This window comes from Protobothrops mucrosquamatus, unplaced genomic scaffold (assembly GCF_001527695.2).
Source record: "Protobothrops mucrosquamatus isolate PMUCROS unplaced genomic scaffold, P.Mucros_1.0 scaffold990, whole genome shotgun sequence".
Classification (NCBI taxonomy): domain Eukaryota; kingdom Metazoa; phylum Chordata; class Lepidosauria; order Squamata; family Viperidae; genus Protobothrops; species Protobothrops mucrosquamatus.
In genome coordinates, this window is record NW_015387229.1 from 104,840 (window position 1) to 123,184 (window position 18,345).

At 39.0% G+C, this 18,345-nt stretch overlaps 1 protein-coding gene across 1 annotated transcript in view; it reads right to left on the reverse strand.

The window, feature by feature from the left end:
• Positions 1 to 391: 391 nt before the first annotated feature.
• CCBE1 (collagen and calcium binding EGF domains 1) overlaps positions 392 to 18,345 on the reverse strand; it is a 164,100-nt gene continuing 146,146 nt past the window's right edge. Inside the window, exons 6-11 of the mRNA XM_015819795.1 lie at positions 13,497 to 13,603; positions 8,955 to 9,075; positions 6,379 to 6,518; positions 6,252 to 6,287; positions 5,109 to 5,144; positions 392 to 626 (exon numbers count right to left, since the gene is read on the reverse strand). Coding sequence (XP_015675281.1) covers positions 396 to 626; positions 5,109 to 5,144; positions 6,252 to 6,287; positions 6,379 to 6,518; positions 8,955 to 9,075; positions 13,497 to 13,603 — 671 coding nt within the window. The 3' untranslated portion in view covers positions 392 to 395. The remainder of the gene's footprint in view (positions 627 to 5,108; positions 5,145 to 6,251; positions 6,288 to 6,378; positions 6,519 to 8,954; positions 9,076 to 13,496; positions 13,604 to 18,345) is intronic.

Below are 18,345 nucleotides of genomic sequence, written 5' to 3' on the forward strand. Positions count from 1 at the left end.
ACGCAAAGGAAAGGCACTGTGTTAATCCTCCTGTAGGGCTTCTTCAGACTGGGAAGTGTGGGCAGGTAATAAAAGTAAGCTCAAAAATACCCCAATAAATTTCCCAAAAAATTCCTCAGCACCCTGAGAGGTAAAAAAAAGCCGGAACTCTGTTTGATACAGGAAGAAACTGCAAGACAAGACTTTAATATAGCATCATTAATAATCTACCTTGCCTCATTGTTTGGACCATAATGTTTAGGGAAAGAAATGTAATAACCTTCCTGACCACATGATCTTACTGTCCACTGATTTTTCTACTGCTAAGCTGAGGTGCGTGCAAATAAGCTGGCTTAAGTGACCTGTGGATCACAACCCAACCCCTTTTCAGTCTTTCCAAAGCAGAGGTCCTTTTTTTAATGATTGCCTTCTTCAGGTGTTCTGGTGTCTTTTGGTATAGTCCTCTGTTTATAGTCCTCTCCAGATCCAATGTCTACATCCTGGTAGTTAGCAAATTCCTGAGGTAGTGGAAACTCCTCTGCTGATGAATGAGTCCTGTGTCCAAAGATCCTCTCTTGTAGCTCAGCAATATCATTCCTGATATCTGCCATCATCAACAGCAAGAAGTCAAAGGAACCTGGTGGCCCCTAAAAAAGTTCCAAAGGAGAGAGTGACATTACTTGTCTTTCACTGAACTGGGCACTACATCCATTTAACTCAGGGGTAGTCAACCTTGGCTCTTTTATGACTCGTGGACTTCAACTCCCAGAATTCCTGAGCCAGCTGTGCTGGCTCAGGAATTCTGGGGGTTGAAGTCCACGAGTCATAAAAGAGCCAAGGTTGACTACCCCTAATTTTTAACTGGATATTTTTAGATAGGTTGGCTTCTATTCCAGTTATGCCCAGCCATAAACTAGGCCCCAGGCATTTGACCGCCATGACTAGCAGCAGAAACAAAGCAATTTTTAGAGACCGTCTTATTTCGTCTTAACTATGCTGGCATAAAAAGCAATTTCTCAAACACTCATCTTAACTAGGGTCAATTTAATCCAGTTGCTTTTCTTTATTAATGAAATTTATATAGCCTCCCACCTTACCAAACGTTACTCTGGCTGGCACACAACAGTCTCTGCTCTGTTTTCCCCAACATTAATATATTATTATTTTTTAATCGTTTAGATATTCATAGTTTAACTTTCACTTGGTACAGTACCTCTGAGCATCACTGAAACCATCTCACCATACGGATTTATTTTTACAACTGACTAACTTCAAAAAAGATGATTTAGATCAGATGTAGATCGATCTATACAACATCCAAGGAAGGACTCCAGTGCTGTCAATTATCATAAAGGTCAATATATTGGTTGCAAACATGGCCACTGTAGACCCCGTGCATGCACGTTTCAATCCACAAATCTTACTATTAATTGCATAGGCTGAAAATTGCAAATGCAAATCAACTACTAAAAAGCAAACCCTCTCAAATAGAAAAGAGTCTTGATAACATTCTGTTAGTCTGATTTCTTGTTTTTGGAGAAGAAGAACGAATAATAATCCATTTTCAAAATTCCTGGGGAAAAGAACAGATATTGCTCACAGATGGATCTACAACTTCAGGCTGTACAATTTTCTAATAATCTCAATCTGTCCATAACTGATAACTACTTCATTAGGACATATGAAGCTTGTTGGAATCCTTTCAACTTTGCAGGATATTTTGATATCTATATTTGTTAATGAGTTGAATTGAGCCGGACATGCTGTGCAGGTCCTAAGTTGGCGTTTGGAGGGTAACAAGGACTGGTAAGGGAGAAATAAGCTTAAACTAAACCCTTTTAAGATGAAGCTGCTGTTTGTTCATAAACCTCTTGGTTAGCCTGAAAGATAGGTTGCAATTGTGCCTCTAGGTGGAGCCATGTTTCTGAAGGAGCAGGTCCATAACTTGGGGGGGGGGTGTGTCCTGGCCAACTTTTTCTCTTCCTCCAAATCTCAGTAGAAAATTGATAATCCAAGAAACCAACCTAAAACCTCATATTAATGAGGTGCTGTAGAAAGGAGGATTAGGTAACAAGAATTCCAGCAACTGACCTACTTTCAGATTAAGTCTGTTTATATTCTCTATGGCCAGCGGCAAGATGTTTTATCTTTTTTATTTAAGTGCTCTTGTGATGTGATGCAGAGGATGTGACAAGCAAAAAAAAAAAAAAAAGCTTTGTTCTCCCTTAAAAAAAGGGACAACTGCCTCTGCTCATAGTTTTGATAATTCCCTTTTCGGCCTGCAAAATTCTTTTGGGTTCAAGGTTTCTGCTTAAACAGACTGGTGACCACAAGTGAGGAGGGCCTTTGCCTAGTTTCAGCTGGTGCACAGTTTATGGCTTTACTGCAGGGGTGTCAAACTGCCGGCCCGCGGGCCGGTTTCATCATACCGGAGCCGCGCCCACCCGATTGCCGGCAATGGCGAAAAAGCTCTGATACGTCGTGCGACGTCACGTGACGTCGCGAGTTTGACATGCCTGCTTTACTGGGAGGCATCAGCAAAGTGACTTCTGTCCTTAGCACCACAACTTAGTATTTCTGCTGCTGCTGATGGCCCTGTACCAGAAGCTGCTGATGGCCCTGTACCAGAAGCTACAGGTGGTACAAAATGTGGTTATCGGGCTGTTGGATAACAGCTATTTTAGAGTTGCCAATGGGTTTCTGGGCTCAGTTCAAAATGCTGGTCAATTCAAAATATGGCACAGTGCCAGGTTACTTCATGGACCATCTCTGATTCTGCCCATTTTGTCAGATCACTGAAGAGGTGACCTGTTCAGTTTCCTGCCCCCGTGTGAAATGAGGGGAGCATTGGCTACAATGCAGGTCTGCTTCAAGATGACCTTAACATTGTAGAATATGCTACCCCTGAAAATAGCTTGATCTTCGCATGGCTGATTTTTAGAAAGTTTTTTTAAAAGATTTCATTGTTAAATAGGCTCTTTGATGATTTTGATGCCTCATGGAGAATGAATATTGCTCTATTGTGAAGATTGCTCATACTGAGTGGTAAACACATTTAATTAATTAATAAATCTATACTTCAAGTAGCACATCGTTTATCTTTATCTGTAAAGAATTATTACGAAAACCTAATGGTGAGTCAAATTCAGACATCTTTTGGAAAAAAGTATAAGTAGTTTTAAATCAGCCTATGGGAGCCTTGATATTTTACCATTTTTCATACTGTCGATAATATAAATTTCTTCATACTGGGAAGACTCAGTAGCTTATTTGATTGATTATCCATGCAGAAAGAAAAGGCTTTAATTCATTTTCCATTAAATTCTTATCCTTTTTGTAAAGCTTTGAGTAACATTTTTGAAATTTTAAACACTGCATATCTTTCTGGGCATTACACAGTTGTGCCAAATCATTAAATAATATTATAACTTTTTACAGCTTTAGATATGCCATAAGTTTATCAAATTGTTTTCCGAATTCCTTTGCTGTAAGCATGTTAATGCAAAGTTCCTTTAACAGAGACCAATTTAATACATATTCAGCACTTTGCAAGTTCTTGTAAGATGGGTAAGTAGGAAATTAAAGCAATCAAAAACTAACCATCCTGTCTATCATTTTTTCCCTTGCAATACCCTTTTTTCCCCTTTAAGAGAAAGGAAATAATAATCTTCCTGCATCCCACTCAGTGACTCGAGGATGCGGAATTCTCATTCATATTTTTTAAAAATAGAAGCCTGCTAGCCATTTGCTTTTTAAAATTCTTGACATTTATCCAGGAGATATCCAAACTCCAAATGTTCTTTATTTTAAAGGAATTTCCCACTTGCAAAGAAACCACAACTGAGGAGCACTTATATACAGTTTAACATATTTGACAGTCTATTACATTCTGAAATAAAATTGAAGAAATTTTACAGAAATCCAACCAAAGCAATTTTCTTGTACAGAAGATATAAAGGCATAATGTATTTCACTTGTAAGTAATAGTGTCTACTCAACAGTTCCAACAACCGTATACATATAAAGCAACCTTAGTGCTAACTGGCCAAAAACTATAGAGACCCTAACATTGAATCAAGGCTTTCATCCTCTCCAGTGATCAAAATGTTGTAAATGATAAGGGCAAGACTACTTTAAAAATATGAAATGTAGATACACTGGGATTGTAAACATTATTTATGCATATGAGTGAAAGGTGCTATATACATAGCTTTCTTCTCCTATTTTCCCCACAGCAACAATTCTGTGAGGTTGGTTGAAGTGCAAGAGCAATAGAAACAGCACTTAGACTTATATACCCCTCCATAGTGCTTTATGTAAGCCCTCTCTAAGTGGCTTACAAAGTCAGCATATTGCCCCCAATATTGCCCTCATTTTACTGACCTTGGAAGGATGGAAGGCTGAGTCAACCTTCAGCCAGTCATGATCAAAGGAATCGAACTCATGGTAGTGTGAGCAGAGTTAGCCTGCAACACTGCATTCTAACCATTGTGCCAAGAGAAAGATTTGCCTAAAGCCATCGTGTACACTTCTGCAACTAAGAGTGGACTACAACCTAGTCTTTTCCATTTAATCACCCTAATCACTGAACTATAGTGGCTGTCTTGCTAGTTACTCAAAGAAATGCATCCGCCCCCCTCCCAAAGATTTAATAAGGTAACCACAATAAGAGGATATCATCTTTGGAGCATCATCCCCATAGATTTTCCCTAATCCAACTTGTGTTCTGGAAAGTGCTAAAAACATGGTTTTACCATCATGCTGGGGATCTGGCTGTGATATGACACTTGCGTGATTGTGGTACTATTTGCAATGTATGGATGGGTACATTGATTATAAATGCCTTGGATAATTTTTTATGGTTTTTAATTTGGTTTTAATATAGTTTTATGGTTATTTATATTTTGTTATTATGTTTTATTGTGGTTTTAATTTTGAGAGCCATCCAGAGTCATGTATGTCAGATGAGCAGCTGTATAAATTGAATGAATGAACAGCCTTCTATATCTGCTTTATTATAAATGGATTATTTTTTAAAATGAAGAACATTTGGTGTTCAGATACAGGACTTCCTGGCTGATGTATAAACAGATATTTGCATTGAGATTAGACTTGGATGTGATACTTACGGGTGGACCCTTTTCTCCTGGTGCACCTCTCTCACCCTGTAACAAACATAATTTTGGTTAAGTGGTAAAACTGAACCAGATCTTGTTGATCTAAAATCAAAACTCCAAACAGTTGTCTTTACACACTTAGAACTGCCCTACTGTAAGATCCTATGCATGTCAATTTAGAAGAGTGGGATTAAGTTTTAGTAACATGTATACAAGATTGCAGCCTTTAGTTTAGTTTCTCTTAACCAGATGAAGGAATTACTTTTATAGCAAAATTTATATTTGATTACTTATCAAAGATAATGCCTGCAGCACTTTCTAAGTATGTACCATGAGAACAAAACTTTATTCATTAGATTCACAATCATTCATATCCAAAGGATACCCACTGAAATTGAAGGGATTTATTACTCATGAACTTAATTTTCTATAGATTGCAGTGGATGTATTCTAAGCATACCAAAGTTGTGATCCGAGGCAATAAAAACTTAAACTTCTTACATACTCTTAATTTTATTTATCACTAAGCATAACATGAACAACTACAATATCAATTCTGAAATCATTCAGATCAACAAGTTGCATCCTACAATAAGAAGCTCCCTTCAAAACGTAAAAATTATTACACATTTATTTATTCACTTTGTGGAACTGCTTAACTGAAATGACTCAAGGTAGTGTGCAGTGGATTAAAGCATCATTAAAGAAGGCAAAAAAATACAGGACAAATATAGTAATGACCGTATGTTGTGCAATACATAAACATTCAAGTTCTGAATGGTTTTCTGAAAGTCAGCAAAAGATATGCAACAGGAAATACATGATAAATCATAGGGACGACTGCATCAAAATACTTTTTTGATGCTTCAAATTGCTATTCCAGTGAAACTTTTCTGTAGGTCTGTGGGTTAATATCCATGTATGTTAATTCTAAGTTGATTACTGGGGCAAATATTGGAAAATAAAGAAACAGAAATGCTTGGGAAGTGGGAGTAGATAGAATCAAAATAGCCTACCTTTTCATTCACTTTCTGCCTTTCCACCTTCCAAAATTTAAGAAAACTGAATATGACCCTTTATATGAAAGAGAAGGACTCTCACAAGGAAGAAGAAAGGAGAAAAAGAAAGAAGAAGACAAGAAACTGTACTTCTGACCTTTGCTCCATCTCTTCCTGATGCCCCTGGAGGACCCTGGAAGGTAAAATTGCATTCCTCAAAAACTTGGCATCAAACATGATCAAGAGGTTATACACACACAGAAGAATGGAGACATGATACTGACCACGGGCCCTCTTCTGCCTTGTTTAATGTGAGAGAGGTCTGGAGACGGTCCCATCGGCCCCATGCCTCCTCTAGGGCCTGGCACCCCTGGAGGACCCTGGGATCCAGGGAATCCAGGGCTCCCTTTTGGACCTGCAACCCCTGGAATGGAAACGAGGCAGTGAAATTAATTCTGCGGGTAGTTTCATTGGACAATTTTGCATAAAAAAAGGATGTTTATGATTTTCCTGTCAAGAATTGGAAGTAGACTTTAGGGCTGTTGACAAGGTTTTTTAAAAAATTACAAATAAATCAACCAGAAGGGAGGAAAAAAACTAGCAAGTAAATAAAAAAAGGAGTTCAACAGCAATTAAAAGTATTCCAGAAGTGCTTTAAAAGCCAAGTGAAGGAAAACAGCTTTTTTCTTGGTGCCAGGAAAATCAGGACCTGTTTCAACTACTGTTATGTAACTTGATGAATTAAAAATCCTTATATTAAAAAGAAGTGAAATTCTAATAATGCATAACTCTGAGTAGCAATTATTTGTCCAGGATACTGTCAGACATCAGGCACAGAATGCTCACCACAGACCTATTTGTAAATAGAAGAAAAAGGCCAGTCTGGCTGTGAAAAGTCTTCCTTTAGACTAAAAAAAAAAAGGCAGGGAGGTGGCCCACAAAAGCATGTTTTGAATTCCCAGTGTGGAAAATGAACTTGGAGGCAAAATTGCTTACATGTTAACATCTTGCTTTCCAGATCAAAACCCACTAGCACGAACCAAGTGCTTTTTGCTTTGACACTGACAATAGTTGCCGTGTTCAAAATTGACATCGTTCACACCATTATATTGTGAGCTTAACATTCAAAGTTTGGTTGAGAGATAGCCTTATGTCTAAATAATTGCAAATATTAAATATTTAATTTTTTCCCTCTGAATGTACTTGTCACAATCTCCTTCAGGTCCTGCTGTGCTACCACATCGTGCTGCTTGGCTGGGAAGGATGAACAAAGAATGTTGGGAATGTATGCCAAGAGTGTATATTCACCCAACTGCCCAGCTAAAGCAAGCACAGTTAGTACTCGACTTATGGACCACAATAGGGACCAGAATTTCCATAGTAAGTTCTTGCAATTGTTAAGTCAAAATTAAGCATAAGGTATTAAGTATAAAGACAACCAAACTAATGACAACAGACAGAGCAACCAGCCTTGCAGCTGACAATGAAGATATTGAAGTGGTGAATAGCTTTTGCTTTTTAGAATCAACAATAAAGGAACAAGCAATCATGTAATGCAGAGGTCCCCAACCTTTTCGGCACCAGGGACCAATTCCATGGAAAAAGGTTTTTCCAAGGACCGGAGAGTGCATGGTTTTGAGTGCTGCCTGCATCCCATGGATGGGGCTTTGCTTGTTTCTGCGGACCGGTTGCTGACATGCTGTGGCCCGGTACCGGTCCATGGACCAGGGGTTGGGGACTCCTGATGTAATACACATTCAAACTAGCATTTTGTACAGCAGCCATGAAGGCTGTGGAACATTATTCTAATGGTGTGATGTGTCTGTTTTTGCAAAGATCAGGATCATGCAACCTGTGACGCTCTATGGAAGCAAAAGTTGGACTTTAAAAAAAGAGGACAGAAGACTCCTGAGTATACTCTGACAACCAAGAAAACAAACCAATGGATTATCCAACAAATCAGCCCAGAATTCTTACTCGAAGTACAAGCAACCAGGTTCAAATTGTCCTACTTTGGACACATTATGTGAGTACCTGAAAGACCAAGTTAAGGATAGATTGTCATTGAGCAAATCTTTCTATGTGAGCGCTGCGAGACAAAAATGATCGGATGGCACATAATCAACTTGTCATGGTACAGTGCAAAAACAAACAAGCAAACAAAAATAGCAGAATTTTGTTTTTGTAATTGTACTTATTTTAATGTGTTATTCATCTTTTAGTATTAATTGTTGTATGCTGTCCAAAGTCACTTTTTAAGAGATAGGTGGCTACAGAAATTTAATAAATAAAGAAAATATTAGTGTAATACAAAGAATAAACATGAGACAGTTATAGAATCAGCAATCCATAATATAATTCATTAGCAAAAGAATAGATTGCACATTATACCACAAAACACATGACATTAATAGGAACTGGGGTTGCATTTCCCAAATACCAGATTTGGGGTGGGCTATCTATTAAAAAATATAACCACTTATATGATAATGTAATGCTCACTTAAATACATTGCAATAAAAATGCAAGTATAAAAGTCTTCCAGGCTGAGATTTTCATGGCAAATTCCCAGTCCATTTCTAACTTCTGCCATTCCCAATCTTGAAGTTTACTAATCATGCAAAAATAGCACAACTTGGGAGTGGATAGTTTTCAGTTAGAAGAGAGAAGTGAAGTTTACAGCACCTTGGACAGCTCATAAGATGGGAGCAAGCCTGACTAAATGACCCTAACAATATCTTAAGAAAAATTAATGTCTGCTCCTGATCCAGGCTTCTTGTCTGAGGAGTGATACAGATGCAATATATACAAATTTATTTTTATGATATTTTTAAATGTAGGAACTATTTTATTGCCTTACCTGGAGGACCCTGATCCCCTGGCTGCCCAGGAGGGCCAGGTATGTAAGCATTGGATGCAAGTACTTTTTCTCCTGTGATTGGTTTGCTAAGGTCAACAGCATTATTTGGTAGCCAAGAAACCTGCAATAAAAGAAGTGTCATAGACTAGAAGCCACTTGCCTATTCAACTTCATTTAGCTGAGTGACTGACTTCATCAAGCAGTATAAGTTCTTTATCTCAATGCAGGACTCAGCTACCATGTCCCTAACTCTACACTTGGAAGCCTCAAAGTGATAGAGTGGATAGCATGCCAGGCTGCAACAGGAAGCACCATCTGCTTCCCAGCCTTCCTCCTTTTACTGAATAAAATGAGATAGCTTCCTTGTTTACTGTCTTGCATAACCTGAAGGAATCGTGTAAATGTAATAAAACAACAATTGATGGCCTACATTTACTATGTTCAGATTCAAATTGCAGCTGAGGACCAGAGTCAGAGTAGATTTGACTTCTGCCATGTAGCTTAGCATAGTGTAGCTCTTCCCCCAATCCCTACCCCCAAAACTCTACTATACAGGAGGCCTCAGCTAGACTACTACTTTGCTTTGAAACCAGAAACACTCTGGCACTTTTATGATCATACTCAGAACTGTGATCTATTGTTTGCAAAGGGGACAAAATGGTTGATGTCAAGTCTGACACACTGAAGGATTAAATTTATTGATGGATCCGAATAACAAAAAAGAAAGTAGGATTTAGAATGAAGGGCAAAATCCAATTCAGGTGCTGAACCGTAGTGGCTCAGTGGTTAGATGCAGTATTATAGGCTTATTCTACCAACTGCCAGCAGTTCGATTCTCACTGGTTCAAGGTTGACCAATCTTCTATCCTTCCGAGATTGATAAAATGAGGACCCAGTTTGTTGGGGGCAATATTCTGACTCTATAAACTGCTTAGAGAGGGCTGTAAAGCACTATGAAGCGGTATATAAGTCTAAGTGCTTTTGCTATTGCCTTGTACGCACACTGTGTATATAAACAGTTTGTTAGGATCTACAGCTGTGGTACTACCCAAGTCTCTCATCAGGGACTAAAAGCCTGCAAATATTCTGAAATACCACATCCACAGTTCTTTAACATTGGTCATATGGGCTGCAGCTGCTGAGATCTGAAGTTGAGGGCCTGCTTGCACTGGCCTGAACAGCTTTATGAAGGACTCATGATTGTACATGGAGATACCTCCATTCAAGACCTGTGCTCTATTGATAAGCTAGAGAAGGCTTTTCACTGCTAAAGTCATACTCCATACACTGAGAAAACCTTTTCTTTCTCAGATAGGTAGATGGGTTATTATAATTTTGTATTTAAGAAAGCATTAAACATATAAAAGACAAAGGCCGGCTTGCTATGGCAACCTGATTTTGTGGGTTGCCATAGATCATGTGAGTTGGCTCTCCCATTTGCCAGTATGCTCACTTGCCACTGTCTTCTGGAAGAACCACTGACCTCTTCTGGATTTCAACACTTGTCTGCTTTTGGTGTGGAGCCTTCTTATTGTCCTCACCAGATGCTAACACACACTGAACTCATTTCTATTTCATTCCACTGTCTTGATTCAGTCTTGGAATCGCAAGTTGAGAATGACCTCAGCCTTACTTCATGCACAAATCTTTCCCCACAAGAATGTAAATAGTTGTACAGAACCCTATTGAGAGGGGCAACAGTCACGGAGATGAATTTTAACCCTTAATGAAGCCTACATGTTATGTTGTAATTTTGAAGAGGTTCCATGCAAAAATAATTGCCGACTTGGCTTGGAGATGGACTGGCTAGGTCCAGTCTAGGACTTTCTTCTAATTAAATGCATACTTGCTTGTATCTGAGTAAGCACATATGCATACAGAATATTTGCACACATGGGATTGTTTGTATGCCTAGACTGTCTGTGATTTATTTCCTTTGGCAAAAGCATTCTGACTAGTTTTGCAATTCTGTCAAGGGGATAGAGTAGAAGATTAAACCAGAAGTTTCTGAAAAATATCTATGTCCAGGAAAGCTTTTCTGGCATGACTGCCCCAAATCCTAACCAATGCAGAGAATTCCAGAGGATAATTTAGGCTCAATTCATGCATGATATTCTTCAAGATGTTTGAATTTTGCCATCACATACTAAAAACTCAGATTGCAATTTGGAAGGCACGTCCAATCCTGGGTTTGGTAAAAGTGGTCCAGTTTATAACTGTCTGTCATTGCTGCCTTCCATGACTGGAATTTATAATAATCTTCAAGATATTACTATAAACCACCGGAACAATCATATCAACTAAGTGAGCCAATGTTTCATTTTACCACCCAAGGGATTGATAGCTGCAGTTTTTGGTCCCACCCAATAATGTCCTACCTAGAGGCAACATTGAAATACTGCTTTCACACATTTTCTGAGATCTGTCAAGCCTCTCATATTTTCCCCAGAATGCTCCACAACAAGCATCTTAGGAATGTGGGGGAAAGTAAAAAGAAGAGGTAAAGCTCTCAAACATTGTGAGTTCACTATCTGCAATTTGCTTTCCGTGTAACGTTATGTGGGAATGACCTTGGGAAACAGGAGGAAGAGCAACAGTCCAGACAATAGTCTGATAAATGGAATTTGGATCTGAAAGAGGAAGGGTGGCAAAAACATCTCTCAAAAGAGGTCCACCCTAATTTTGGGGAGAGTAAAAATAAGGTATGAGTCTTGCAAGATTCTGTTAATGTAATCTTAGTATAAAGATTGAGCTAGTAATCCTGGCTTACAGGTAGTCCTCGACTTACAACAGTTCATTTAGTGACTTTTCAAAGTTACAGTGACACTGAAAAAAGTGATTTATGACCGTTTTTCTCACATTTACGACCTTTGCGACATCCCCATGATCATGTGATTAAAATTCAGATGCTTGGCAACTGGTTCATACTAATGACCACTGCTGTGTCCCAAGGTCATGTGATCACCTTTTGCAACCTTTTGACAAGCAAAGCCAGATTCACCTAACAACTGTGTCACTAACTTATCAACTGCAGTGATTCACTTAACAACTGTGGCAGGAAAAGTTGCAAAATGGGGCAAAGCTCACTTAACAAATGTCTCACTTAATAGAAATATTGGGGTCAATTATGGTCGTTAAGTCGAGGATTACCTATACTTCTTGCCTGGTCTACCTTGCCAGGCTAACATTGCCACTTGTCCCTAAATGCTATGCTCAAGAGTTTTAATTTTCAGACTTTCAGCTTGTCCTTATGAGGTTCAAAGTAATATTTCCTTGCAAGAGATCAATGTCAATACATTTATTTTTGTATTTTTATCCCATGTTTCCTCTTGGGAGTTATGGCAACATAGGGGGTGGGGGTGGAAAGCTCCTCTAATATTCCCATAAGAATGATGTGTGATTTAATTCGGCTCAGAGAGAATGGCTGGCTTATAATCAGGAGATACTTGAATGTGTGCTGCCTCAGTCCAAGGAAGACCAACTCTCACTCTGTCCATTCCCTAGCAAAAATTCATTGCATCCTTCAGGCACCTCAAGTCCCATATGGATGTTCTTCATGGAAGAAAGGAGCAAGCTTCAGTGCAGAAATAGGTTTGCACATGGCCACTGTGCTTTTTCCCTGCAACAGCATGGGAAATGGTTCATTAAAAAAATCAATAATAAGAAATCAGTTTGACCTGGTGGGGCCCCATGACATGTTCCTTTCAATGTGGGAAGTATAAGCACACATTCAAGTAACTTTTTAAAAGCAGCCATTCCAATGGAAGAGATCTTTTAAATTGCCTAGTTCTAACCCAAATCAGTTCATGTAGGCCAGGGATGGCGAACCTGTTAGAGACCAAGTGCCCAAAACCCACCCTCACCTCCCTGCCCACCCCCGCTCTGTGTCCCGCCCACCCGCATGGCCATCCATCGCCTCCATGGCCCACCGCAGCAGATTGCCCAGGCAGCCCAGCAGTGCCATGGCAGCCACGCCCTCTGCCCATGCCCCGCAGCATTATCTGCATGTGACGGTGTGAGGGCAGAGTCTTGTCCCCGCTGCCTGGCTGCCATGTCCTTGGCTGTGCTGTTCTGTGCAGACTGTGCTCGGGGGCAACTCTCCTCTGGGGGGCTGCTGGTGAGGAGGAGGGGGCCACGGGAGGAGGCGGAGCTGGGGCGATGGTGTACGTGCCCACAGAGAGGGCTCTGAGTGCCACCTCTGGCACACGTGCCATAGGTTCGCCACCACTGGCGAACCTATGGCACCACCGCTTTCAGAACAGGGTTCTCCAACCTTGGCAACTTTAAGATTTGTGGACTTTAACTACCAGAATCTTTCTTCAAATTTGCTGTCTGGAGAATTCTGGAAGTTGAAGTCCGTAAGTCTTAAAAGTTGCCATGTTTGGTGACCCCTGTTTTAGAAAACCATCGTGTGAAATGGCAACGGATGACGTGCCTTCAAGAAAACACACTGAATCCCACAATCTATTCAAGAGATTGAATTCACCTGCCAATTTCTCCCCCTTTTTCAATACCCATGACTTCAATATTTCTTAAATGTACCTTTTGCTTCAGTTGCAGTACCGTCTGTTTGATCTGGTGGAATTCTCTGCAGGAGGCACAACAAGCCCCAGGTTTCACCACATTGTCCACCTTTTCAGAAAAGCCTGCTTTTTTAAAAAAAAAGGAGGGAAGGAGAATAAGGCCCACCATTTCAGTACAACCTCCTTGTTCTTTTCTGAATGAAACTAGGAAGAGGGCAGAAAAACGGCAAAGACTGCTGTGCGCGCAGAGGAACTTTCTAAAAGTCCCTTCCTGATCATTCCGTGAGAAGAAGAGGTGCCCCTCTGTACTAACAGCTTTTCCCATGAATCCTCACAGATGCCTGGAGAGCTGCAAAAAGTCCTAAGCAGCAGCTGTTTCCAGTTAGCAGCTCTTAATGTCTTTTAGAAAACTCCTTTTATATCTTAAGGGGCGGGAGGGAGGGTGTATTTCTCCACTTTTATCTAAGTCTTTACTGTACAGGAAATGTAAAAGACCCAGAGTGATTTATCAGCTCCCATTAAGGGCAAATTTCAGACACCATAAATTGTGACACAGTAACCTGTGCAAGGAGAATTGCCTGAAGTTTGCACAAATGCAAACCTTACTGTCACCAATGCGATTAGCTGTGCAAATGCGACCCCCGAGTAGACTCCCGAGTAGAGATAACAGGGCAACGGTTGAGAGTAAGAAGGGAATTCCACAATTGATCTGGCATTCCCAGTTATGTATTAAGTCCTTTCTAATTGGGGAAAAAAAATTAGGGTAAGCGCTTTCTGTTCTAAAAGAGCAGGTTTTTGTTCTGCCCCCTATCCTCATAACTTATGCATTTTCAGCAATAGTGTTAACACTGCTATCATGTCCCCCCCTCGTCCTTTAACAAAGAGAAGGACGAGGGGGGACAAGATAGCAGTGTTCCAGTATCTCAGGGCTGCCACAAAGAAGAGGGAGTCAAGCTATTTTCCAAAGCGCCTGAAGGCAGGACAAGAAGCAATGGATGGAAGCTAACCAAGGAGAGAAGCAACCTAGAACTGAAGAGAAACTTCCTGACAGTTAGAACAATTAACCAGTGGAACAACCTGCCTCCAGAAGCGGTGAATGCTCCAACACTGGAAGTTTTTAAGAAGAAACTGGACGGCCATTTGTCCGAAATGGTGTAGGGTTTCCTGCCTGAGCAGGGGGTTGGACTTGATGACCTCCATGGTCCCTTCCAACTTTTTTATTATTATTATTATTATTATTATTATTATTATTATTATTATTATTATTATTATTATTATTATTATTATTATTATTATTATTATTATTATTATTATTATTTACAATGTTGTTTAAGTGATTTGGCACAACTGTGCATTTCCCAGAAAGCTATATTTAAGATTTCAAAAGCTTTACCAAAAAAAAAAAAAAAAATTTAATGGAAAATAAATTAAAGCTTTTTATTTGGAGAATCAACAAAATAAGCTACTTCCCGAGTCTTCCCAGCATGAAGAAATTCATATTGTTGATAGTATGAAAAATGGTAAAATATCAAGGCTTCATGGTTTTTCTATAGACTGATATAAAAAAAGCTTAATTTTTTTCCCTGGCTTTTCTTAATAATTCTTACATGGCAATCTGTTACCAAACCAGATAAAGATAAAAGTTTTTGTCCCAAAAGATCAACTTTTTGTCCTGCCCCATCCCCCCCAGAACTTATGCATCTTCAGCAATTGTGCTAATTACTGTTCATATCTGCGTTCTGCTACAACTATATAACAATATAAAGTAAACATCTATGATGCATTAACTATTAAAAAGAAATACAGATGAATTGCTAAGGGAATCTGTCACATGTGAACTATTAACTATTGACAACATCTGCGTATTTTGCATCCAGTCGCAGAAAAGTGAATGTAAACCCCAAAAATGAACACGTCATTTACATATTTTGTTTTTTTTAAAAATCATGACATGGAATGGGACTAAAGGAAACCTTATCTCTAATGGTTTGAACTCTTGCTTCACTTCTTACCTTTTCCAGCTCAGAATTGCTTATATGCTTTAAAGTCAGTTTCCTTAAATTGAAGGGATTAGAAACTTGATTTTTACAAAAGATAAAAGCTGACATTTTACAGATGTTGAGTTCTGGCTCCATGATCAACGTATTTAAAATAATACTTTGTGAATGCAGTAATGGAAAATATATAGTCTTCCTATATAGGCTCATGCAGATAGATTGTTCAGTCAATTTCAGGTCAGCTGATCTCCTCAATAGCCTTGAGTTAAATGCATCTTAATCCCAACTAAGGGTAAGTACCTGGGAATCTGGAAGTTATACTGTGGTGGCACAGTGGTTAGAACAGAGTACTGCAGGCTAATTCACTGCTCACTGCCAGCAGTTTGATCCTCCCTGGCTCAAGGTTGACTCAACTTTCCATTCTTTTGAGGTCAGTAAAATGAGGACCCAGATTGTTGGGGGACACTTTAAAACACTCAGAGAGTGCTGTAAAGCACTATGGAGTTTAAGTGCTATTGCTATTGCTATAAGTCTAGCACATTTAGATGGTGCCAGTTGAAAAGACAGGATTGTAGGATTACAGATATTAATTTCCTCTCCAAAATGGCTTCCTAAAGAGATAGGCTATTGACCAGCATAGACAACATGTTTCTGAACTTCTGTGCATAATAATGAGTTGCAGAATCTCAGTAAAACTGAACACAGGTCCTAGGGATGCTTAATTCTACATCACAATTTAGAGACAAGTGGAAAAGAAGCAAATTGAATTATATAGTAGCTTTCTAACTTTTACGATAAGCCATCTCTAATGTGATAACTACAATTATTATTCTGACAATATAAAAAGCTGATATATAGATTAGCAAAGTTTCTGCTCAGTGACTAGACTACGTTAGACTGGACTAGACTAGAACAGATCTTACTGGGGAAATAATGACTCCTCTTTAGCATGCTATATTTTTTTCTTCAAGGAATATTGGGTGTTTCACTATATGTTAACCATTAGTTGAGTTTGTATGACATGTTTGTGTTGAGTTAGGAAAACTTAATAGCAAAGAAGAATCACAGGTTGTTAGTTGTGTTGTTTTAGCCACAATCTTATCTGTGCCTTGGTTTGGATGATATAGTAAATATAGTAAGTCAGACTAAGATATGACTTAATTGGCAAATACTATCTGCAGCGCTGTCTACAGCAAAATGTGATGACACCAAAAAGACATGTCCATAGTGACAAAGTATGAAAATACCACCACTACATATTTGCATCCCAAGCTCCAATTAAATTAAATAAATCATAATAATTGCATAATGATGTCATCACAGGTACTTCATCATCTGTCCTTCTTGTCTCTCCCAAGGGTGCCTGGGACAATTTGTGTGATTTCATAAGAAGTTCCATCCTTTGATGTCAACCTATAGCTCCATTCTAGTTAGGAAGCTAATGAACCAGACTGCTGAAGCTACTAAGTGTATTCTGTTTGGTGAAGGGCAATAAATTACAAGTCCTAAGCCATGAAGCCTAAATCTTGTGTCATTTATTTTGGCAGTTGCTGCCAGAAAGTAGTTTGTAATGCATTCTTGCTCATGGGAAGTGATTAAATTTGTCATCTGTCTTGTATTAGCTACACTGTGCCTTCATTTGATGATTAGCTGCGCGTTATTTTCTGGGTAATATGGAAGAAGAATCCTCATGTCACAAAGATGTTGCCACATTTCTTGTTCTGCAAAAATTGAAAATATTTCTGAAGCCCAAGAGAGGCAAACAGCCTTAATTCTATAAACATGAATTTACTGTAAGTTCTGCCTGAATGGAGTAAGATTGCAATACTCTAGGTAGATGTTCTTAAATAGGCTATCAATAATGTAAATTGTTTATACAGTCTTCTAAAAAGTAAATACTTAGATCTACCACTAGGTGGTACTCAAAGTAGAGTGTTCCAAACAATAATTATCAACTGGAGGGAACTATATTTTTATACTAACCATGTGCTGGTCTGAAATTCCAGCTACAAACAATTAATAATTTATCGTTTTGTTTTATCCAGTTTATTCCATGTGTGCTGCTTCAGCTTATTCCTAGTTTCTAACCCCAATGTGCTTCTACATGAAGCTTTTATTACCAAACTGCCTCAGTTCATGGAAGATCCAGATGATGTTTCTTGTCCACTTCCTTCAACTTTTTTTTTTTTTTTACCCAATAAATTCCATTAAGGATGAAAAAATGCACTGTGCTGAAAACTACAGGAATTCCATCAGGCTGTACTCTCCTTCAAGGTGAAGTGAGAACAAAAATGCCCGAAATGTTTCAGTTTTGAAGCAGAGCCTCAAACAGATCAATGCCCCTCATTGTAGGCCAGGAGTAGGCAATCTTGACTCTTTTATGACTCGTGGACTTCAATTCCCAGAATTCCTGAGCCAGCCATGCTGAGGGGAAAGGGAGAGGTTTCCAAGCTGAGCTATGCTGGCTCAGGAATTCTGGGAGTTGAAGTCCACGAGTCATAAAAGAGCCAAGGTTGCCTACCCCTGTTGTAGGTTATGCTGACTTGCTCAGCTGCTCACAACTTTGGACCTGAATTGTCTCCCTGTAACTTTTTTTTTTTTTGAGAATGTGTGCTTCTTTTTGTTTCATTGGTAATGGAATTTAGCCATCATGCTTCTCCTTAAACTACTTCATCTTCCTTTGACTTTGGTATTTGAAGATTAGACTGGACTTGACTTGAGGAAATACTGTAGCTTTTTAAATGTAAGTTTATTTACATTCGACAATTTACTGAATGGGGTCCCACAATTCAACCCTGAACTACGAATATTCTCTTTGTTTTACTATGTCTCATGAAATTAAGAATATTTTGTAAATACTGTTTTTTTTTT